We start from the raw sequence: 24,665 nt of genomic DNA on the forward strand, positions 1-24,665 counted from the left end.
GGTAATATTTTATGAAAAAAAAAAACTTTATGATAATAAAATTTTGAAATTAGAAATAATAATTACGAGTAAGAGTCACTTTTAATGATTTTAACAGATATTTCTAAATGCACTAATATTTAAAATCTGGAAATATTAACTAAGTAAGTATTATATATTTCTATTTTAAGATATAAATTTAAAATGTTTTTAGTTAATTAAATATAGATGATACTTATCTACTACAATATGGAATATTAATATAATAACTAGTTAATTTAGAGATATTATCCCTAGGATTTATGTAAGTTATAATTTTTCATCAGATTAGTTAATATTGAATTCAAAATATAAAAAGTAATTGTGGTTTATAAAGAAGTATGGAAATAGAGATATTAGTGTAAAGTATATCGCACTGTGAAAATTTGAAAGAATTAAATTTAGATTTAGAGTAATTTAGTTGATTCTATTAATATTTATTATCATATTTTAATATATAGATGCAATAACATTTAAGACTTTAGTTAACTAGGAGAAGCTTTGGAAATGTGTAAAAAGTTATAATCTCTTACTTTAGATATTAGGTAAAATTAATTACTTTGCTTCAAATAAATTAAAATTTAATATAAAATATAAAGTAGTTGCTTTTTGGAATTCCCTGCGTCTTTAATTTAATTACAGAATTCAATAGCAAGACTAAAGAAAGTACGTTTTCTAGCATTTTTTTTAATGTAATCTTATATTTTACTTTTTAAATCTAAAATAAACTTTTATCTTAAAATAGAAGATAAATGGAGGTTGCCGAATTTAATTATTATAAATATATTTAAACATTTAAAAATAAATTACCTCGTTTGGTATAATACCTGCATGATTCTTTAGAAAGTATTGATTTTCCAAATTAAAATGATAATGAGGACTGATTTTATAGAATAAGAAAATGATTAAAATAGGATAATAAAAAAATTTTATTTGGATTGATAATATTTAACTTCTACAAAAATTTATATTTGTATAAATATTTCCATAGAAATAAATAATCATCTTTTAATTTCAAAAGTTGTAAAACTTTCCAATAAATTACGAATGCTAAGGGAAATTCAACTTATCAAGCAAAATAAAACCATTATAAATATGAAGCAGTTTTAATTTTCATTTTTTGTACTTAAAAAAAATCTTTATAAATATTTCTAAATTTTACTTTTAAAAATTAAATACAATACATAAATTACATTTTTCTAAATTTTTTTATTTAAATTTAAAAAAAAAATATTTTAAAATGAGGTAGTACTTGAATATCATTAATTTTTGTGCTTATTTAATTAAAATTAAATGAATATAAATGTACTATAAGTATAGTTTAATTTTATTCATAAAGCACTTCATTTTTAAAAAATATAAATTAAATAATTTTCTTCATGACAATATGATATTTTAGTTAAAAGCAATTTTATGCTAAATGCAGAAGTAAACATACATTTTAAGCTTAATAGTCCTTGTAGCTCTTTTGATGATTTCTTCATAAAGCTCAGCTTTTAGATACTATAAAAAGAATCCATCTTTTTTAGCAAAATAGCTAATATTCAAAAACCTTGTAAAAGCAAATCCAGAACCACACTAAAAAATTTTAATCACAAAGGTTTCATCATTTGTATAGAAATAGCTTCTAATCATAATTCTATTTTTAATATCAATTATGCTGTCATAAATAAAAATTGAAGATTTTTCTGATAATCTTGATTCATCCAAATCTGTACTATTTTAATTTATTGTATGCATGTTAAAATAATATTCTGAATCAGATTTAAAAGATCCCACTATTGAATTTCTTTTATTGAAATTGCTAAACTTTGATAAATCGCTATCAACTCTCTTTATTCCACCTAAAATTTAACCTCCTGGAGAAGATACGCCTTCAGTGTTACTTACCACATTAAAATTTACTTTTTTTTAGTTCGGATCAAATATACTTTATCTATGACGGACAACAATAGATTTTCTGTGTTAGCTATTAGAAGATTAAGAATTAGGACTACTTTTATCATTGCTTGCAGCAAAAAGTGATTTCTTTTTCTCATTTACAACAAAATTATTTTTATTTTTTGGATTATTCATAATGTTACTGATAATACTAACTCTTGGTAAATTTTTTTATTCTGTATTTACACCATTTTTTCTTGGCGATTATGTATTCTATCTTTCAACAGTTTTCTTTTCTACACTAATTTGCTTTGCTCTAACAGTAACATTTTCATTAATAGCTAGATCTAAGAAATTCTAAGTTCTAATTTTAAATATTATAAAACTGCAAAGCTCTCTTAAATCATTATAAGTAACTTTTGAACTTGTATATCCTGTATGCAATTTAGAAAAGCCTTCAGCAATATACAAATTTAATATTTCTCGTAAGTTTATGTCAAAAACCTTAGTTGTTTAAGTACGGATAGAGTAATTTATTAAATGAAAATTGAATTTAGAAGTTGATTCTTGAGCAAGATAGTCCATATTGTTAAAATAATGGTCAACTAAAGCCTTTCTTGTGTTTGTAAATTCTTTTCGATCCTCGTCCTTTTTTTCGAAAGTAAAAAAATATTTATTTATTTAAATATTAAATAATATTAAAATTGTAAAGTTCTTACTTTAGGAGGCTTTTATCTCTAAAGACTATGAAAACCTTTGATTAAATCAATATAAATTTCTGTCTAAAATTCGTTAGTCTCATTTAGTTTATACTAACTATATAATACTAGCTCATTAATAGAAAGCTTAGTACTACCAAAATGCATATACAAATCTAGATTTTAGTGATTTATACGAAAGTGACATTTTTTCAACATCATCTACCAAATCCAGATTTCGATGAATCTTTATAGAAATAATTATCTGTAATCGTATAAATGCATTTAGAAACTATCATCCATCTTCTTTGTTAAATCTAAGAACTTATTTATTTTGTATATTTTTTTCACAGAATTTAATTTTGAAGTATCAGCATACTTTGGCTAAGAATTTTCAAGCAAGATATGCTTGTATTTTTAGACAAGTAATTTAAACTTATTATTTGGATTTGGCAACAAACAAAAATCTATTTAAATAAACAAGAGCTTAATCATATTTCAAATAAATAAATATATATTAAAATTACTTTTCTTAATGATAGGATTTAAAATTATACTCAAAGCTGAATTATTACTTCCAATGTTATAGAAACGAGCTTTCATTCTTTACTCAAAATCAATAAAGTTCTAAAATGACTAAAACTTCGGGTTATCATTAAAAAACATAAGCTAATTAGTAATGCATTGCATAATAAATTCAGAACTGCACCTTTCAAAGTTTGAATTGGAAATTTTACAGTTTAAAGTTCTAGATGTTTTTGGAATATAAATTTTAATGCTCCACTACTAAGCTTAAATATCCTTTTATTTATATTGGATGATTTTGATTGATTAAATAATAAAAAATAATTAATAATATAAGTACTTTTAAGATCGTAACAAGTCCCCAGTCAGTTCCAAACAACTTAGGTTGCTAAAAAATAATTCTGGTAGAAAATGATGAATCCTCTAAAAATGAGTTATTTTTATTGTGCTTGGAAAACTCGTATTCATCTTTATAAAATTTATTTTAGAAATAACGAAATTTCATAGTTCCGACCTTAATTTGATCACTTCTTCTTCTATTGTTGAAATTAGAATTTGAGTTCCTAAAACTGCTGTTTATGTTGTATACTTTTTTAAATATATCTTTAGCACTTAGCTAAGGGTATAGTTTTTAAACTTTATGAAGTCTTATAGAATCTTTTTTTACAATTGAATAATAAACTTATCTCTCGTTGCCTACAATTTACTCTTTTTCAACTTGTTAATTCAAATTAGTTTTTTAAAATGGAAATTAAATTTTTAATAAAAATTATAAAAAATATTATTTACTATATGAGAATATTGGTATTGAACCTATGTAGGTCTTCAGAACAGAGAATGAGCTAATAATGAAGTCAATCAACTTGCTGATAGAATTTAAATCGAAATTGTTTAAAATCTGCTAGCCTATTTTTTAGTTGAGTTTCACTACGTCTAAATAATTCATGACGAATTTAAATATTTTTGTTCTTGATTCATAAGGGATTAGACTAAATAAAAATAGACATTATAAACCATCCAGCTTTGATTGTACATCATTACCTAGTCTGTAAGCCTTTAGTATAACTGTGGTTTTTCCTAAAGACTTTATATTTCTAACAAAGCATGAAGTAATTTCTAAATAATATCTCAGTAACTCTTTTTAGCTTAGCAACAAATGATCTTTTACTGTATTTAAGCTATCTAAATTTAAATTATTCTTTAAATTATTTTCATTGAATTTAGTAGGAACTAATCTAAATCCTTGTGAAGTAATCTATCTCTTGAAAAAATTTTTAATTAAATAATCTCTCAGATAAAGAACATTCCTTACTACATATTCATCTTATTTAGATTACTGCTAGATTTGTTAATAAACTTATCTATAAGCATGATAATTTCTTTGTTCTAAATTCGTATAGCAAGTATTAGGATGAGTTTATTTTGTTTTAAAAATATTTAAAATTAATTCTTTTTACTTCCAATTTTTAATTTTATATTTGTAACTCTCTCTATCTCTCTAACATTTAACAAATAAAACTAAATTTTGTCCATTAGTTTAGAGGTAAACCCAAAACTTTCTTCCACTTTCTTTTAAATTCATAACAATTACCCTTAAACTTTTCTTATTGCAAAATATATCAGATTTTTAATTCTTTTTAAATTATTCTGTTATTCTTCTAACAATTGTCTCCATTTCTTTTTTCATATAATTAGTAATCTTTTACTATTAAATTATATGACTAGCAGAGTTATCTATCATATCTTATTGAGTTACATTTTCAACTCTAGGACCAGCTTTTTCGAGGCCTGTAAATTTTTTGCTCACTTACTTAATAAACTCAATTTCTACCTCTTTTAAATCTTTTGTACCATCATAAAGCTTAAAAGATAAAATAAATTTGAAAAAACTATGTTTAAAAATAAATATTAATTTACCATTTCTTCAATATCTAAAATATTAAATCTTATTTAACTTGAATATTGAGCATACGCTTCATTAAATTTCTCATCAAAGATTGTTTAAAAGTTTTCTCTGCTTATTTGCTCCTTGAAAAGAATGTTTTTAAGAATCAAGTTATTTATTTTTGTTTTCTTTTCAATTTAGTCAATAAATCTATACTCTTTATCAAATTGTTATTATTTTTTCACTATTTGATAAACACTTTCTAACTTGTAATCGTAATTCGACCTCATATACCTATCTGAAGATCTAAAAATTAAAAGCTTATCAAAATATTTTATCATGTACTCAGTCCACTATCGCGGAATCCTATCATATATAGCGAATCTTTGATATATATAAAAAATTTCTTTAAAATTCCCAATTAAATTTTTGCTAATCAAATTAATTAATTTTAAAATTGAAATATAAATTCTTAATTTTTTTATTTCTAATACCTGCTGATAATTTTATATATATAAGAGAACTATGGATCGTTTTCTATAATTTCTTCTACATGCAAATCTAAAGGCTGGATCGAGTTTCTTAAAGTTTTCATATTTTTTCCAAGAATATAAAAAGAGAAATTAGTAAATGTTGAGTTTTTTATATTCTCTGATCCAGGTTTAAAGCTTATTTTAACTGTTATCTGATAAAGCTTTTACGCTTCATCTTTTTTGAAGAAGGTAAATATAATAGGAGGTGATTGTATTATTTTTAAGATTCTTTGACTCAAATATTTTATGTGTCTAGAGATAATGTAATTCTCTGTCCTAAAATATATTAATAAAATTAATATTTAATTTAAATACTTCAATCTTTTTTATTTACTTTCTATATGAAGGTTCTTTTAAGCAAGAAGTTTATAACTTAATTGATTTATCGACTTCACCTTCCATGTAAAGATTCTTTTTCATTTATTAAAGATTAGAAAGATCCCATGAATAAAATGGAACTAAGTTGGAATATATTCTATTTGATTTATCAATTTATTTGCGAAGTGATACCATAACGAGTGAGTTTGTTTAGTCTTGATCGCTAATATAAAAAGAGTATCCCATTTCTTTTCTAATCCTTTTTCCATAATGCTTTATTAATTGGTTAATCTTATCTTTTACACTTCCAATATTTTTAAGATCAATTTCTGTTACTAAATCAGAAGTATTATCTGGTCTCTCAATAAACATTTTATACTGAGATATAACATCCTTAATCTTCTTTTTTCCAACTCTGGAATAGTATTTGCTTATTGAAGATGATTTTTTCTTTTCCTCATCATCGCTGTGAGGGTCTGGGATAGTATAAACTTTTGGTAAACGTTTTTTCAAATAAATCTCAAATGCAAAATTAAATAGAGGCCATATTGTCTTGTAGTCTTTCTCATCTGTCTACAAATTAGAGTCATTTTAATTAGAAGATTCTTTCCTACTTAAATTATTTTTTTGTAAGTCATAGAACTTATTTTGAACATCTTAATCAATCTCCAAATCAATTTGTGCTATAAACACGTCTTCACTCTCTTTCTTGGCAAATATTTAATTATCATTTAACTTCATTATTATCCGATTCACTTACTTAAATTCTTGGATGATCGGTTTTTTAGATATAGAAATACTTCTATTTAAAGATTCCTAGTCTCCTTTCTATTTATAATCAATGCCATTAATTTAAACATCATTTTCATTATTACCATTCATAATTTCATTTTTTAATGTTGAAAGAACTTTTGGTATATTTTTAATTTAATACATAACACTAATAACCATTGGCTTACCAGATACAAATCTCACAAATTTAAAGTTTGGTAAAAATGGTTATTAAATATCTTCTTCTTATGAAGTATTTTTTCTATCTCTAATATCCTTTTTTTTAAATTTTAAATAAGAAAATGAAAAGAAAAAAAAAGATTTATTACTTTTCCTATTTTCATAGCTAAAGCATTTTTTATTGATTTTTACCTAAAAAGCTCAAATTAATTTTCATTTACATTTTCTTCTATCTGAATATTTTCTATAAAATCTCTTTCCTATATATTTAAAAGAAAATCTAAATGAAAATAATTAAATTAACATTTTTTTTTACAGCAATTTCATTAATATCTTCTTAATAAAGGAATCTCGAACTTGGGGACTTTTCACTTGAAAAAATAATTGTTTCTTCTTAATTCTGTTATGACACGCTAGATCTTTTATCACCTTAAAAAGCCAGTTATAGAGCCTCTGAAAATGTAGATTTTTTTTTTTATTTATTTTTTTAAGTGAAATCTGGAGTATTAGATCCACTTCTATCTTCACCTGAAAATTAAAAATTAATTATCTCAAAGAAAGGAAATATTATTTTGAAAATTATATTAAAAGTTAAGACAAATAATTTTTATCTAATTTATTGTAAATTAAAATTTGGCATCAACTGTATTGCCATATTTTTTTATTCGTACTTAAAGCAATTTTATTTAGGGTTAAAAGTTTTCAATTTCATCACTCACTTAAAAATACAAAATACCAATTATTTAAACAAATTATTATTTTATGGTATATCATCAAATTAAAAGAGATAATAATTCTTTAAAAATTAATAGAAAATTTCAAGAAAGTAATGCTAACGAGTAAAAATAGTCTTAAATTATTTTAATTCAAAAATAAAATTTTCATCAATTTTAAAGAAAAGTGAAATAAAATTGTTACTTGAAACACTTAGTTAATCAGTTAATTCTAAATTTTTACTAACTGAGGGTTAATCTTCAATTACTTCACTACTTGATTCTAATTTATACTGCATAAATCTAGATGATTTCTTTTTTTTGCTTCTTTCTTTGAAATCTCTTAAAACTTAAAAATTTTAGTTTTCTTTTTATTCTAAGCTCTGTTTTAAGTCATCAGCTAACAATTTTTTCTAAGTATCACCATACTTTGATTCATCTTAAGATGATGATAAAGATTCATTTTATTCAGGGTTATTATTTCCTCGTATAATAGAAGTTTAAGACGAACTTTACTTTTGCTCGGTCTGACTAATTTAACTAGACATACTATCATCTTAATTTTTTGCTAATTTATTTAGCTACTCTTACTACTATTTATAAAAAAGACTTCTCTGCCTTTGTATAACCTGTCTGTTATTAGTGGTAACTGGCTATGGTCCCTAGTCAGTTTCTATCTCTTCTTACTCTTCCTATATTTATTCTTTCCTACCTACTTATGATATATTTGAATAGCTTCTCTTTGATCTCATGAGGAGATTTTTTTTCTCAGATGAAGCTTTTTATATAGGCTCAGGCTCTTTAGTATCAATAGATGCTAATATATTCTTAATTGTAAGCCTTTTTTAAGAAGTAATTTATTACAGAATTTCTTAATTTCTTTTATCTAATTATAGCTATCCAAGAAGAATTTGTAAATGAGGTTTTCCTTTTAAACTCTCTTCTTTTTTAAGAATTTCATTAAATGAGCTTAGAGATATTTGTTATTAGCTGAGCATTTAATTGCTTTAAATCGAAAGTCTTCTAATACTTTCATTTGCTTTTGCTCTGCTGGTATTACCAGGCTTAGAACTGATTGTTTGTGCTTAAAGACGATTCAATATATTACTATCGTTGGCGTTTAAATTAATACTTGTGTTATATATATTATAATTAGGTATACTATTTGTACTGTTGCTTGTTAAAGCAGGTGAAGTTAGTATTAGTTGCTATTGTAAACTGCTCTAAGCGTTTTAAACTGCATCAGAAAAGTGTTATGGATGTGTAGTATTATAAGTTTAAGAAAAGCTTTGTCTCTTTTATTTAGTATTGTTATTAGAATCTAATTCAAAGTTATTTAACATTTTATTAAACATTTGGGCACCTCCAAATTTAAGCTAAGATGGCTGCTCTATTATAGTATTCAAACCATGATTAAATGAACTTACCTCTTCTTACTAATAGATATTTGATGTAGTGTGAGCTTATGTATTATAAATATTCTTGTTGCTATTTACATCTACATTATTTGTATTTGCCAAATTCTCATTCCTTGTGTAAGAAAATGGTGTAGATTCTCTTTAAATTTCAGAGTATCTATCAAAATCATAATCCATTTGTACTAAAGGAATCTTCAGCTTTCCATCAATTGTTCCAAACACCTACTCGCTATTATTGGAAGCATTAGTTACTTTTCTTTAAAATGGGTGTTTATTTTAAGAATCATAACTTTAATCACCTGATTAACTAAATTAGTTATTACTTTAATATGTTATATTTTCTTAAGTTTAGGGCTCATTTACGTTTTGTAAAATTTATTTTTTCTATTCTTCTTTCAAAAATTGAATAAAACTAGCTCTTTTTTTATTTTTAAATTTATTAGCAGTAAATAAATCACTACCTTAGTGATAAGTGCTTGGGTTTTGCTAGCTCTAATGCCTTATGCTATTTCTATTAAAAACTCTTCTAAACTATAAAGGTTAAATATAAGGTCTTGTGCTGCTTTATGATTCTCCTCCGTTTTCATTTTTTGATTTTTCTTCTTAATTATGTATTTATTGTTATTCTTACTATCCAGTCCCATCAATTTGAGGTTCTAAGCTTTTGCTATGGAGAAAGAATTAATCATGTTAAATTTTTTGTTAAGAAAAAATCTTATTATTCTCTTATGAATTATCTTTTTAACTTATTTTTTATTTCGAATCATCTAAATCTTAGTTAAGGATTGATGTAGATTAGATCGGATTAATAATTTCATCATAATTTTACATCGTCTAGATATCATTTTTTGTTTGTGATTTCATTAATATCGGAGAAATGGCATCTTCATATACTCTTTAATCTGAATTGGTATTAAAAAATTACTAATTATTTCTTACGTCTACATTAAAGGTAAATTTTTTTTAATGAGTAATATTATCAAAACCAGAAATGCTTTTCTTAGGATTATTGATTTAGTTTTAAGTTTGAGGAGTTTAAAGATCTTCTAAAAGTTGTTCTTCTGTTAAAGTTTGAAATTTCATAGGCTCTTTCCTTTTTACTGAGATATCCTAAATACTTTATAAGCTGTCAATCATCGGATTTGGAATAGAGTCTTGCTGCCTTTGATCATTTAATGACATATCTTCTATGTTTTCTAGAGACATTATTTTGTAAGATTAAAGCTTTTAATATTAAGCCTATTTTTCAGTGCCTTTATTAATTTTTTGCTAGCTTTTTGATCTTTACTCCTCATTCTTTTTATTTAAATACTTTTAAAATACGCCAAGTCTTTACTCCAGCGCTTTATCATGTTCTTTTAAGCTTAGTTGTCTATCAATAATATTTTATTTGCTGATTTAGCTCTCAGGACCATTTTACAATACAGATAAGTTTGAATGTTTTTCAATAACATCACCTTCCATATTTCTTACTATAATTGATGGCTTTGTCTCATTCGATTCGGCTTATGATATTGCTGGACTTTCTATAAATTTAATTTCTGTATTTCTTTACTAAAATAAAAGTAAGGGAGAAACAGTTTACTAAGAATCCATAACATTTTTTGGTGCAATCTTAGAGCTATCGTTAAAAAAATCCTTAATTAAAAACTATCCTTCTGCCTAATTAGTATCTTCCTATTAACCCTTTTCATTATCTATTTACTCTGATTTTTATTATTCATTCTTATCAACGTTATTTTACAAGTTATTTAGCTTAGTTAATCTCTTACTACTATATTACCTTCTAAATAAAGAATCTAATTTCTAGATATCTTTGATTTTTTGGGCTGGAACATTATGCTACTAATTCTCTTCTGCTTATTCCTCTACGACTTACAGATCTTTTTATGAAAAGGGTTATGCTTTATCTATATCTCTCATCTAAATCTCTAAATTAGAAGAAACTCTTCTAAATAAATGCTAAGAAGAAACTTGTTACTCATAAGTAGACAGGATAGAAGATGTTTAAATTTCAATTTAAATTGGATTGTTTACTTAAATCTAAGATAAGTCAATTTAATTAAAAGGAAGTGATTAAATAGAGTTAGATGAAATGTTATTTTAATCTAGCTACTAATTACTAAAAATTTTAGATATTTGCTGATTTGGATTAGAAGCTGCATTTGCATTCTAAGAATTTATTTATTCTTAATCATTTTGATCTTACTTATTGTTTTGAAGATATTATTTCATCTAACTTAAAGATAAATCATCAACTCTATTGCTATCACTATTTTCATAGTGATGAATATTAGAAATTGATGGCATGAATTAATTAAAATATGAGTCATCACTTATTTCTAAAGTATAATTGTTCACTTAAATTATTTTTTAATTCGTTTTCTTCATTTCTTCCCTTTATTTTTTTACGATTTCTTCTGTTTACTTAATTTATAAAATCAGCTATTATTGCGCTTTAGTAAGCTCTTTTGGCTTTTCTTAAGTTGTTTACTAGTTTACTACATTATTATTATAGTTACTATTTTAAACATCCTTTTGTTAATCATTTTAAAGGAATACTGCTGAAGCATTTTCTGCTGGTAATTAACTATTTAAATTATTCTTCAAACCAATTTAAGAGTTTTAATGAAAAGATTTTGAGGTTTACCTTTAAATTTCAAAGTTAGTTTTTAATTAAGGTTGCATTAAATAATTGTATTAAAAAGACTTGTTTGGTACATAGAATACACCTACTTTAAAACCTGTTTAAGAATTTGCTTGGCTTGAGTAATTTGAAGCTGAGCCAAATGCATAGTGTATTGATCTACTTTTTTGATGATTTTATGAGTTCCTATTCTTTCCTTTAAAAGTGTTTTAAGACGTAGCTTGAGAATGAATTGAAGTGATCGCTGACCTGTATATTTTAGCAACATCTGTAGAAGTGCTATAAATGCTTAGACTTTTATCTTCGTTATAATTAGGGATAGTGTTCTAAGTAGTTTATAAGCCAATAGTTGTAGTAGGCTAATTTAGAGTTTCATCAGTGTTGATAAATTTATTTTTTTATTCATTAGTTTAGAAAACACCTTTTGGAATAAATTATTTTTGTTTATTTGATAGAGTTCTACTTAAAATTTTTTCATTTAATCTATTCAAAGCACTTTTTTGAAATGATTGATCACTGCTAGTATGTAATGACCTTGATTTTAGATTTCTTTTTATTTTATTATTTGCAATTTAGTTATATTCATTACTTAGTTCTCTTTTTCTTTCAGTCCCTTGCAGCGATTATTGCAATGATTTCATCTTAGGGGTAGGATCTTCAGTGACGTTGTTATTATTTACTTAATTTTTTGTGGGTAAACTAAGCAGTCCAAATGTAAAGGCTCCTGCTTAATTGTAATTTGGGAGGAGATTAGCTTGCTCATCACCTTGCTCCTGAAATGAAAATTATCCCTAACAGTGTTCAGTTTTTTATGATATAGGATATTAATTTTAAATACTTTCTTAGCGCTTTAAGTGAATATGCAAATCTTATGATTTGTTCTGCTAAATTTCATCAATATTTAATGATCCCATGCTATTTTATCTAGAGTAAAATTATTATTTTACTTAGATTATTGAAGGCTGTCTTCTTAATCCAAATGAAGAAGCAGTTTAATTATTATTACTATCGAAAGGCCTATGAAGATTTATTTAAAACTTTTTAAAATCTTAACTTAAGTGAGTTTAAGATGTTGGTGAATGTTCAAAATTGTTCCTTTAATATTAGTCTAAAGTATTTAAGTTAGATTTCATAGATTCATTAGGATTTAATGCTTTATTTGTTTCGCTTCCACCTCCACTAGAAGCTCTAATTCTTTCATATTTGCTATTTGAGAGCTTTAGAGGGCTTTGACTCTCTTAGTTGATGTCGTTTTTATTCTTTTTACAATCATGAATCTGATTAAGTAAATCTTTTAGAGAGCTGGTTTTCTTATTTTGATATGTATTTGTTGTGTTAAATCCCATTTATTATAAAATATTATTTTATGTTTTTTATTCTATTTCTTCATTTGCTGCTCCTTCAAGCTAAATTTAATTCGTCATAACTCTTTTTCCAATATCTGCTATCTAAAAAGTCACGTTTGCTAGATTCTCTTAAGTCTTAATTTTATTCTATGATTTAGAGTGGCTTCCTATACCTAGCTACTAAAAGCTAACTTGTGTTTGTAAATTCCCTTTTGAACCAATTGAAAATGCTGTTTTAAGTCTTTATTCATTTTGCTATGCTATTTTTCTTTATGCAAGTAGATTTATTTGGCTGAAGCTATTTTATTTTAATGGGCTCTATTAATCTTTTTTTGGTAAGGCTGAAAATTTTTTTAAAGCCAATTGCTTTGAATATTTTTGTATACTTTCTAGAGATAATTTAATATTTTTATTGCTGCTTTCTTTATTATAGTTATCGTTATGCTAATTTTAAGCTGATTAGATTTTTTTTATTTAATCCCCATCCTGATTAGACTATAAACTATAACTTTAATTTTAGCTATCCCTCTCAATCAAATATTCGTTTTATACCATTTCATCTTTGATTTTGCTTTAAATTTGCTACTAAAACTTCTAAAAACTTTGTTTAATCTTTAAATAATAATCCTAATTCAGCTTTTTACTCATTATCTCTAAGAGTTTAAGTGAGTTCCAAATTAGTTCAAAAGCTTTTTGCTATTTTCCATCTAAATTCTGTAATAATTTAAAATATTTTTAAAGAAACTCGAAATAGCAATGAACCCACTTAAATTCATCTTTTTCTTCTAATATATATTGCTAATTTAAATTATTAATTTATATGTATTAAAAGATCTTCAAACCAAGATCAAATACCTTTTCTCTTTCTTTTATATCATATTTTTTGTATTACCTATTTTTCATAATATGTTAATAAAAAAATTAGAACATAGTAGAACTTTTTCCGAAATCTTAATTTAAATTACATAGAAAATGCAACAGCAGTGTAAATCTTATACAAATAAAGACAACTGTAATTATACTATTTTTATAGAACATTTACTTCAAATTACTCCTAAAGAAGTGCCTTATAATTATCATATTCAAATATTATATCATTTATAGAACTTGCTTATCTTTAAAATATTAAAATAACTAAACATAATTTTAAAATCTAATACTCTTCCAACTCCTAAATTTCAGAAGCCCAAAAATTATTGAAAATGAGCTATTTAATCTCTGAAATTTTGTCATATATGTCAATTTAAAATGTATAGTCTATTTTAGATAATAAGTATATCAATGTAAAAACTAATCCCTTTAAATTTATCCAGATCACGTATCCTCTTTTGTAATTCTTTTAGTTCAAAAATAAAATAAATATTAAATTGTAAATTGATTAAAAATATAAAATGAAATGTTTCGATTAAAATCTGAGTTATTTAATCATACTTGCTTAATTGAATCCCTTATTATTCCTTAGTATTCTTCTAAAGATTCACTTATTTTTATTATATCATTTCCATGTTTTTAAAAAAAATTTAGTTGAAGATAACTATCTAACTCTTTAGTATTGACTTTTACAATATTTTGAATCTATTTTAATCTTTCTTCCTCTCTTTTATCATTTTAATTATTTTCTTTTTCTTACAGAACAGACTGTTCATTTATTTCATTGCTCATTTTCAATAAAAATAACTCTTTTAATATTTGTTTGCAAATAATTTATATTAATTATACAAATTTTTTAAGATTTTAAATTAATTGATAAAAAGCATTTAATAAAAATATAGAAGATTGATTGGATATTTTTTAAATTAATGTTTTTTGAGTAATTAAAAATATTGCATTAAATTTAAATATTTATCATATTTAACTATTCTATTTTTGTAAGCTTTAAAATTATTTTAAAAGATTAAGTTTTTATTATAGTATCTAATGATTTATTAATTAATAAAGCATACTTTGCTATCTATTTTTTAAAAAAACTAAAAAATTATAAAAATTTTTTTCAAATTAATAATTTATCCATTTAAAATAAAAAAATTTTGAAAATAAAAATTTAAAAAGCATTTTAATTTTTTATTCATACATTAAATTAACCTATTAGTTATTTATTATGATGAGATTGTGGATGATAATTTTTTTTGTTATTTTTTAATCATATTTATATATACTTCCAATTATATTTGCAAAAATGTGTTAAACAATTTTCAATAAATCAGTAAATTTCATAAACAAATTGGTGAATAAACAAAAATTAATTTTTAAATATCTTATTTGCCTTAATTTTTCTATTTTCTAATGATAATTAAATTCTAAAACAGAAAAAATAATTAATCTTAATATGATTTTTTATCATCAAAAGATAAGATCAAGCTTTTTTTAAAGCATTCTTCTTAATAATTTTTAAGTTTATAAATTCTTATATTAATATACCTACTATTTTGTTGTTGATTTATTTATAAAACTAATTTAAAGAATATATTTAAATTTTAATCAAAATATTTATTTAGAGTAATTGAAATAGTAATCAAAAAATTTAATTAATTTTTTATTTTATTTAACTAAAAGATTATTTAAAAATTTTCCTCTTTTATTTTAATGAAATGAGGAAAAAAAATAATATGAATTTAACTTAAGATTTGTTATTTTTATTTTTTCATTAAGAATGATATGCAGAAGTATCTGCAACTATTTAACTCATACAGCAAATAAGATTTTCTGTAAATTATAAATGGAGCATTTCATTAGGACCTTTTAAATTTAATTAATAAATTAGATTAAAAATCATTAAAAAATAATTTTTTATACCATGAGCATTAGAATGAGGACCTAGCACACCAGTTACAATAAAATTGATATTAGGAAATTTATCTTAAAGTTTATTCATCAAAGGAATAGAACCACCTTCAGCCAAGAAACGACTTTCATTGTTAAAATAATTTAACGAAGATTAATTAAAAGAGTTGGTTAAATGCTCTGGAGTTTCTTTTGCATCCCATCCATTAGCAGAACTTAAAATATCACACTAATTTTATAAAATAAATTCTATTAATTTCAAACATATATTAAATTTAAATATTTTACAGTAACTGTAGCATCGTAGGGAGGATTAGACTCGATCAACTCTTTTAAATTTTTTCCAGCCTAAACAGCATCTAAGTTAGGAGGCAATCTTAAAGAGATTCTAATTTTTGTTTCTGGTAAAAGAACATTACCTGCAGTTTAGCAAGCAGGAAGTCCATCAGCACCAACTACAGCTAATTGAGGTCTCCAAGTCTTATTAAGATAAGCTTAAAGTGGATCTTAAGACATTGATTTGGTATTATTTGAATATGGGAATTTTAAGAAAATGTCTTTTGATAAATCTTTTGCAACATCACAAGCTTATGAATATCTGTTTAAATTATTTTATAAATTTAAAATATTTAATACTACCAAAATTAAGTAATAAACAAACCTATGAGCTGGAATGTTAGTTTAAAATAATTCATGAACTTGACCACTCTTAGAATCTTCTAGTCTATCTAAAAGATTTCTCAAGATTCTAAATCCTGAAGGTACTACTCCACTTGCGTCTAATAAATAATATATTTATAAATTTCTTTTTTTTAATTGTCAATAGTAAATTTTACCTCCAGAGTGAACACCTTCATTAAGAACTTTGACTGTGATTTCTGCCTTGATATTTCCCCTTAAACAAGTTGTTAGCCACATAGTATCATAGGTACCACAACCACTATCCAAGCAGAAAATATAATCAGGTGTTTATATCTTATCTTTAAGCCTTTCTAAATAATTCATGTAATGGAAACTTCCACTTTCTTCTTCTCCTTCAATTGTAATTATACAACGAGGGTGAGGGAATCCAAGCTTTTAGCAAGCTTTAATGGATGTTACCTTTATTTGACAAAATCATGTTACAATAAAATATATTAAATTTACTTAAACTATATATTATATGTAAGATAAAATTTAATTACTGCAGCATAAACTGAATATCCATCATCTGATCCACCTCTTCCATAAAGTTTTCCATCAATGATAACAGGTGTAGTAGGTCCAGTTCCTTCCATCCAACCACTGAAATGAGGTTGCTTATCATAATGTCCATAGAAGAGAATGGACTTTCCTGAGTTATCAGTTGGATTTACTTCAATAAATAAGAGAGGAGGTTTTCCTTCATCTTGAATAATTTAAACTGAAGCGCCTTTTAATTCTTGAGCAATGACCCATGCTTTAATGTGTTCAGCAGCCTAAATAAGAATTGAATACTTAATTAATTCTTAAAATATCAAATAAGTAATTACTTTCATGAGTAATCCATTTTTATTCCATTCTGGATCATACATAGGTGATAAATTTGGTATTCTAATATAATCCATGATAGATGGTACGATGTTTGAAGAGAATTAAGAGTTTACATACTCTTTAATTTATTAAACTTAATCTTTAGTTCTTAAATAAGACATTTGATAACAATTCTAATTAACTCTTTGATATTTGCTAGAAAAAATAATTATCTTTTTAGGATATATTTTTTACTCGATTTTTGATGCTAATTTTTTGATAATCATATTTTTATTAAAAAAATAAAAGTAAATAGTTTGCATGAATTAAAAAATAGAATATATCTTTATATTTCAAATTCATTCTAGATTTTTAAAAAGTATTAAAATTTATTTATTTATCTAAAGATATTAAATTAGAATCTCACTTTCTTTAAATAACATTCAATTATAAAAATATTTTAAAATTCAAAACAAATGAATATCATATATTAAAGCCTTCCTTTGGTATTTGGTGGATTGGATAGATAGCATTCTCAAATATATTTATTTTTTATTATGTATTTAATTATGTGTTTGAAATATTGAGAATAAATTTATTTTTAAAAGTTATCTAATTATTTTTTTAATTCTTAATTTTAATTATAATAAATGGTTCTATATTTTTTCTATAATTTACTATCTTTATTATAATAAATATTACCATATATTGATATTCAAAAATAAAAAAATAATAAAATATATAAAAAAAAATATTTTTTATCAAAATCTTTTTTGATCAGGTAAAAATAACTTTCTCAATTATGCTTTATATTTATTTATTTATTGTAAGATCTTTTGATTGTTTGTGTTTCAATTTCCTTTAAATGTAATCCATTATAACTGTTAAAATTTGAAATAGAGTAAATGTTTATTTATTTAGAATTTACTATTTCGCATAATTATTATTACATTATTATATTTTATAAATTTACTTTATTGATACACTACAAAAAATATTAATTAAAAATTTCATAAAAAAGTGTTTGGTTACTTAAATTACCTTTCTTATGTACCAAAAAGTGTCTATTCAAACACCAATCAAAAAAAACTATTAAATTCAATTAAAAAATGTTATATTAAAAAACTTAAAATCTAAGTTTTTATAAAGTGTCTAAGTAATTTCCAAATTGAAAATAATTAATCAAAAATATCTATTTTTTGTAATTATTATTTTTTAGATCAAAAAGGAAAATAAAATGAGTGCTTAAAACGAAGGATAGTTAGAAAATAAAATTGATGAAAATAATGGAGAAAGCTTTGATGATAATATAACTAAAGGAGATCAAAATGCATTGTAAAGTTAAAAAATCAGCTTTTAAGAGTTGAAGTAGCTTGTCAATTCAATTGATGAATAGAATATTGATCCTTCTAAATACTTTGAAATAAAATAAATGGCAAATACTTTACTAAATAGAGCTAAAAGAGTTAGAAGATAGTAAGGAGTGGAAGTTAGAGTAGAATAAGATAGATAAATGTTAGAGAAAACTGCTCTCGCTCAGAAAAAGAAAAAAGAAAATTAAGATATTTTAAAATAGCTTTCTGATTTTGGAAAATAAAAGGCAATTGAATATAAATAAGACCCTTCTTTAGCGAAAAGAAAAAATGATTTTAATCAACAAGATGAGTCATAAGATGATGAAGAATATTAGTTTATTGAAAGCGATATTTCTAAAAAAATTAAAACATCTTAATAAAATAATTAGGAATCTATGGATTAAGAAGATTAATAACTGAGAAAGGATGGCTCATTATTCCATTTAAATAAGCCAAAAAAATGCTATGTTTGCAGGTAATTATATAGAAAAGTACACCCTCATTATCATTCTATGTGCCTAGATTGTGGAAACTTCAACTATAATAAAAGAATAGAATAAAAATATGATTTAACAGGAAAAGTTGCAATAATTACAGGAGGTAGAATTAAAATTGGCTATTTAACTTCATTATTGCTCCTTAGAAATAATTGTGTTGTCCATGTTACTACACGTTTTCCAAAAGATGCACTAGAGAGATACAAAAAAGAGACTGATTATGATTCTTTTAAGGTAAATTAAATAAATCACATCAAATGAAATAAATAAATATAAAGTTTATTTTATAATTTAGGATAGATTATTTATTTATAGTTTAGATTTCAGAAAAATTAGCTCGGTAATTGAGTTTTGTGACTTTTTTAAAGAAAAGTTTGGAAAACTTGATATTCTGATAAATAATGCAGCATAATGTGTAAAAAGAGAAGCATCTTACTTTAAATATTTAATTGATGTTGAGTCCAAGCCTTTGAAAGAGTATTCTGATTCAGATTTAAAAGTCTTACAAAATGATTTAGAACTTAAACAGTATGAAGCAGATAAAATTAAGTAATTAAATTCTACTCAGCTGGAAAATGTTTCCTCAGCTGACTAAGATCTATAAACAGTAGATTCACTTCAATAAAATAATATTGAAAAACAATTAATGTAAATACAATAAACTTAAGATCTAGCTTTTTGCCATTTTTCTGAATCTGTGTTGATGAATGTTAAACCTGTTTTAGAAGGACAAAAGACAGAAAAGGATAAGCTTTATCCTGAAGGTGTAGTTGATTCAAACGGAATACAAGTAGATCTTGCATCTAAAAATTCATGGAACTCGAAACTAGATGAAGTGCCTTTATTTGAATTTATGGAAACTTAAGTAATTAATGCATGGGCTCCTTTTGTTTTATGCCAAAAATTAAAAGATTGCATGACTATTACACCTGAACAGTAAAAAGAATATAAATTTATTGTAAATGTATCTTCAGTTGAAGGTTAATTTCACATGAGAAATAAACCAGTATACCACCCCCATAATAATATGTCCAAGGCATCATTAAACATGCTTACCAGGACAACAGGACCTTAATATTCTTAAGAGTATAACATTTTTATGACTTGTGTCGATACAGGTTGGGTTTCAAATGACATGATTCCAAAGAGCTTTCTCTTTGATAATGTTTACAAAACAACTCCATTAGATGAACTTGATGGTGCTTTAAGAGTTGTAGATCCAATATTTGAAGGATACAAAACAAAAAAACCTATTTGCACAGTTTTTTTAAGAAATTATAAAGTGGCAGAGTGGTGAGAAAACCGTTATAATTAAATGCTCATAGTTTTAATTAATAATAAAATATTTACATTTTTTATTACTTTTTTTAAAAATTTATTTATTTATATTTTCATAAAAATAATATTGAAATAAATATTTATGAACTTTAGCCTTAAAATTGCTTTTGTATATTAATATACTATTTTGTATTCCATTTACTTATTAATTATTACTTTAGAACTTAAATAGTTTAGGATATGTTTGCAACAAAATTAAAAAGATACTGTAAATATTTTTTTTGTGATAGTTTAAATCAGAATTTTTTTGTACTTTTTTTTTACACTAAAAAATAAATATCCTCTACCTTTCCAGCCTTCAACCTAGTAATAAGTAAAAGAGGAATTACAGTAGTCTTAATTAAAGATTGAACAAAAATATGTAAAAGTTAAAAAATAAATTTAAAGAAAGATTTTTAATCCAGGGAAATGGTAAATGATGAATACATTTGTAAAATATTTTAAATTATTTACACAAAAAGTACTAATATAAATAAATCAAAGAATAATTTTTTGAATTAATTGAATAATCTATCTTTAAAATCAAACAGAAAAGCTTGAAGAAGTATCTGCTAAAATTTGAGTAATACAGCACATAATTTTCTTAGTATATGGTATGTGAAGCATTTCATTGGGACCTTTATAAGTTTAATTTAAAAAATGAACTAACACTATAAAAATTTTCTAAAATTACCATGAGCATTAGAATGAGGTCCAAGGATACCAGTAACTATGAATTAGATATTAGGATATTTTCTTTTTAAATCATTCATCAAAGGGATAGAACCACCTTCTCCTTAGCATTCAACTAATTTACCAAAGAAGTTTTCTGAAGCTGCATTCATGGATTTATCAAGTACTTCATGAAGCTTAGGAGCACTCCAACCTTCAGCAGAGTCGTGAACTTTACACTATAAGTAAAATAAAATTATATAAAATGAAACATTAAAGTTGTTATAATTACAATAACTTAAGAGTTATAAGGAGGATTTTCTTCAAGAATTCTCTTAATATCATGCTTGGCTTTTTCTGCATCTAAAGTAGGAGGTAAACGAAGAGAAAGTTTAAAAGTATTAACAGGAAGCAAAACATTTCCTGCAGTCTTGGCAGGTGGTAATCCATCAGCACCAACAATTGATAATTAAGCTCTCCATGTTCTGTTTAAATAAGCTTCTAGTGGGTTAGTAGTAGTAGGAGTCATTTTAGAATGGAAGGGGAATTTGTTATAAACATTTTCTTATTTAATTTCAGCAACTCTGTAAGCTTCTTCGTATCTAAATTAATAAGTTTGTGGTGTTAATTATTTAATAGCAAATAAATTTTCTAGTAAAATATTCTAATTAATTAAATTCTTTCTTACACATTCAAAATAAATATTCTTTTTTAGATTATATTTTGGGTGTTTTTATTTTATTAGATTACTAATTTTAATGTAAAAGAGTTGGAGAATAATACTAGAATCAATTGCTGATAATTTTTATATTGATTGTTAACAAAAGCATATATTCATGATTAAAGCTTTAACCAAAATCCATCTTTAATTCATATTTTTTTTACCTGTGAGGTGGGATGTTTACTTAGAATGCGTCATGAATTCTGCCGTTTTCGATATTTTCAATTCTGGAAAGGAGTTAAGTAATTATTCTAAAGGGAGTAGGTACTATGCCACTACTATCTAATAATAGTTTACAAAAAAAATTAGTACAATTTATTGATGCGATATTTTAGATTACCTCCAGAGTGAACACCTTCTGTTAAAACTTAAACAGTTAAATCAGCTTCAAGGATACCTCTCAGAGAAGTTGTCAACCACATAGTTTTATAATCTGAGCAACCGCTATCCAAACAAAAAACAAAATCAGGAGTTCCGACTCTTGGGGAAAGTTTATCTAAATATGTCATATAATAGGCACTATCTGTTTCTTCTTCACCTTCAATAGTTATAACGCACTTAGGATGACCATATCCTAAAACTTAGCAAGCTTTAATGGAGAGAACCTTTATTAATTATAAAGTTATGTAAATATATTTAAATTCAATAAACATACTGATGCGAAAATGGCATAACCATCATCGGAGCAACCTCTTCCATATAGGCAATCTCCAATAATAGCAGGAGTAGTTGGACCTGTGCCTTCCATCCAGCCTGTGAAGTGAGGTTGTTTATCATAATGACCATAGAATAATACAGTTTTATTTGAACAGTCAGTTGCTGCTACTTCAATAAAAACTAAAGGAGGCTAACCTTACTCTTAAACTACTTCTACTGTAGCGTTTTTTAAATCTTACTTCAAAACCCAATCTTTGAGGAAAGTTGCTGCCTTCAAATGAAATATTTTTAAAAATCCTTATATTTTTAATTGTATATTTTACTTTTAACAAAGTTCCATTTGTTTCCCATTCAGGATCAAATGCAGGAGAGAGGTTAGGAATTCTAACAAAATCCATTAAAGCAGGAAGGATGTTAGAGTGGAATTGCTCTTCAACATACTTTTCAATTGCTTCCTTCTATACCTTAGAACAAAAATTGAATTTATCCATTTTTTATATTGCTAATTTCTAAATCAAGTACTGTGTTTTTTATAATTGTAAAATTCAGAATAATTAATCAAATAAAGTATATCTTAGTAGTTCTATTCTTTATTCTTTTAATTTAAAAATGCATTGTCATGTTTTTGATCGAATTATATCTTTGCAAAAGATACTGTAAATAAATTAATCAAAAATAAAAAAAGAAATAAATAAATAAACGAATGAATATATATGTAATAGATTACACTTTATTAGAATTTTCATAAATTTTTATATTCATAGTGTAAGACTATTTAACACATAATAACAATAAATACTTAAAGACACAATTTAATTTTCTGATTAAAAAAATTATTAAAATTAATCACAGAAAAAGTATTTATAATAGAAAAATATATTCAAGATTTAATTGTATTTGTTTACAAATTAAAATTTAGAATTATTATTGTTACTCATGTGGATCATAAGATAAATTTATAAGTGTAGATAAATCTATCTTAACTTAAAAATTAAAAGGTTAAAAAAAATGTGAAAAAACAAAAATATAAAGAAAAATTAATAATTTTAACTTTTTAAAAATAAATTGAATTAAATAATTGCTTACTTACAATAAAAATAGAAAACCAAATCAGATTGATATTCAAATATATATTTAATGAACTGCAATAAAAAGCACAAAACAAAATAAATCATTAAATAATTTATTCATTCATTTATTCAATAAAACAAACAAACAAAGAAAGAAAGACATAAATAAATAAATAATGACTTGGTGAAAATTTAATATAAATATTTTTTATTAGTTAATAGATGTATGTATATAAATTTAATAATTTTTCAATCTTTTGATTGATAGATAGATAGATGGATTGATGGTTAATTTGATAGTTAAAGAAGATAGTAAATATACTATTTTATATTTATACTTTTACTAAATGGTATTTAAGACTGCCTCAATTATAACTTGCTTGGCTTTTTCATATTTTCTCTTATAAATACTAATTCCTAATCTTTATTTCTAACAATTTTATCATTTCAAGTAGAGTCAGAAAGAAAGTAAGAGTTTTATTCTATAATATTGATTGATTGATTGATAAAATTTCATTTTTTAAATTTAAATTCGTTCTTTATAAAATTTTATAACTAATGATTCTACTTAAATTGCTTATTATCATAATAGAGATTATATATTTACTCTATAATTATTTTTTTACAGTTTTGCTAGACTATTTAGGCAATCAAATCTATAATTTTGGAAATCATATTGGAAAAGCATCATTTACTTAATTTTATTTTTAAATTATATCAAATTAGATTACAGCCGCAGCCAGGCTCAGAAGTTACGTCTGTATTGTATTATTTCCAATTTTCTACTACGTTAACTTCCTCAATTTATTCATGAAATGTAATTTTATGCAAAGGCTTTTCTCCTCCTTTTATTTTGGGTTTAATTTCATTTCCGCTTGCATCTACTCTAACTAATAAAGATGAATCATTGTGCTTGTGTTTACTAGATTTGAGGATACTTCTGAATTATCTACCACAATTAGGATTCACAGATTTAAATTATTTTCCTCTACTTGTGTCATGGTTGTTTTTTTTTGCATGAGTTTATAAATGGCATGCATTTGTAATATCAGAATGATCGTCATCTATAATTTCTACCTTCACTTCATTTTCATCAGTAAAATTTACCTAAGTTTATTCTGGAGCACTATTTACTCTATCAAATCTCATTTGAGCCATTGATTCTGATTAA

General features: G+C 24.0%; 6 protein-coding genes across 6 annotated transcripts; 3 read left to right on the top strand and 3 right to left on the bottom strand. All coding sequences in view use genetic code 6, as the record gives it.

Moving 5' to 3' along the window:
• Nucleotides 1-525: 525 nt before the first annotated feature.
• Nucleotides 526-902, top strand: TTHERM_000340029 (hypothetical protein; the record flags this gene model as incomplete). Its single annotated transcript, XM_012797990.1, has 2 exons — nucleotides 526-710; nucleotides 764-902. The coding sequence occupies 2 exons, from the start codon at nucleotides 526-528 to the stop codon at nucleotides 900-902; spliced, it is 324 nt and encodes a 107-aa protein (XP_012653444.1).
• Nucleotides 903-1,395: 493 nt separating this feature from the next.
• On the bottom strand, nucleotides 1,396-14,595 carry TTHERM_00340030 (transmembrane protein, putative; the record flags this gene model as incomplete). The annotated part of the gene is made up of 13 exons (XM_001017667.2): nucleotides 1,396-2,547; nucleotides 2,619-3,064; nucleotides 3,125-3,398; nucleotides 3,463-3,839; nucleotides 3,912-4,983; nucleotides 5,040-5,391; nucleotides 5,502-5,816; nucleotides 5,875-6,905; nucleotides 6,959-7,069; nucleotides 7,126-7,337; nucleotides 7,728-13,825; nucleotides 13,899-14,269; nucleotides 14,365-14,595. 13 exons carry the CDS (start codon nucleotides 14,593-14,595, stop codon nucleotides 1,396-1,398), a joined length of 12,042 nt encoding a protein of 4,013 aa, XP_001017667.2.
• Nucleotides 14,596-15,574: 979 nt separating this feature from the next.
• Nucleotides 15,575-17,387, bottom strand: TTHERM_00340040 (M20/M25/M40 family peptidase; the record flags this gene model as incomplete). Its single annotated transcript, XM_001017668.3, has 7 exons — nucleotides 15,575-15,669; nucleotides 15,727-15,943; nucleotides 16,003-16,312; nucleotides 16,376-16,493; nucleotides 16,551-16,815; nucleotides 16,899-17,171; nucleotides 17,226-17,387. The coding sequence occupies 7 exons, from the start codon at nucleotides 17,385-17,387 to the stop codon at nucleotides 15,575-15,577; spliced, it is 1,440 nt and encodes a 479-aa protein (XP_001017668.3).
• Nucleotides 17,388-18,442: 1,055 nt separating this feature from the next.
• On the top strand, nucleotides 18,443-20,354 carry TTHERM_00340050 (oxidoreductase, short chain dehydrogenase/reductase family protein, putative; the record flags this gene model as incomplete). The annotated part of the gene is made up of 2 exons (XM_001017669.1): nucleotides 18,443-19,291; nucleotides 19,353-20,354. 2 exons carry the CDS (start codon nucleotides 18,443-18,445, stop codon nucleotides 20,352-20,354), a joined length of 1,851 nt encoding a protein of 616 aa, XP_001017669.1.
• A 563-nt stretch (nucleotides 20,355-20,917) lies between these two features.
• Nucleotides 20,918-22,915, bottom strand: TTHERM_00340060 (M20/M25/M40 family peptidase; the record flags this gene model as incomplete). Its single annotated transcript, XM_001017670.1, has 7 exons — nucleotides 20,918-21,012; nucleotides 21,069-21,285; nucleotides 21,339-21,648; nucleotides 21,932-22,049; nucleotides 22,108-22,372; nucleotides 22,423-22,695; nucleotides 22,748-22,915. The coding sequence occupies 7 exons, from the start codon at nucleotides 22,913-22,915 to the stop codon at nucleotides 20,918-20,920; spliced, it is 1,446 nt and encodes a 481-aa protein (XP_001017670.1).
• A 1,137-nt stretch (nucleotides 22,916-24,052) lies between these two features.
• On the top strand, nucleotides 24,053-24,397 carry TTHERM_000340079 (transmembrane protein, putative; the record flags this gene model as incomplete). The annotated part of the gene is made up of 1 exon (XM_012797991.1): nucleotides 24,053-24,397. The coding sequence occupies one exon, from the start codon at nucleotides 24,053-24,055 to the stop codon at nucleotides 24,395-24,397; it is 345 nt and encodes a 114-aa protein (XP_012653445.1).
• Nucleotides 24,398-24,665: the final 268 nt, after the last annotated feature.

This window comes from Tetrahymena thermophila (genome assembly GCF_000189635.1).
Source record: "Tetrahymena thermophila SB210 genomic scaffold scf_8254610, whole genome shotgun sequence".
In the NCBI taxonomy this organism is placed as follows: Eukaryota; Ciliophora; class Oligohymenophorea; order Hymenostomatida; family Tetrahymenidae; genus Tetrahymena; species Tetrahymena thermophila.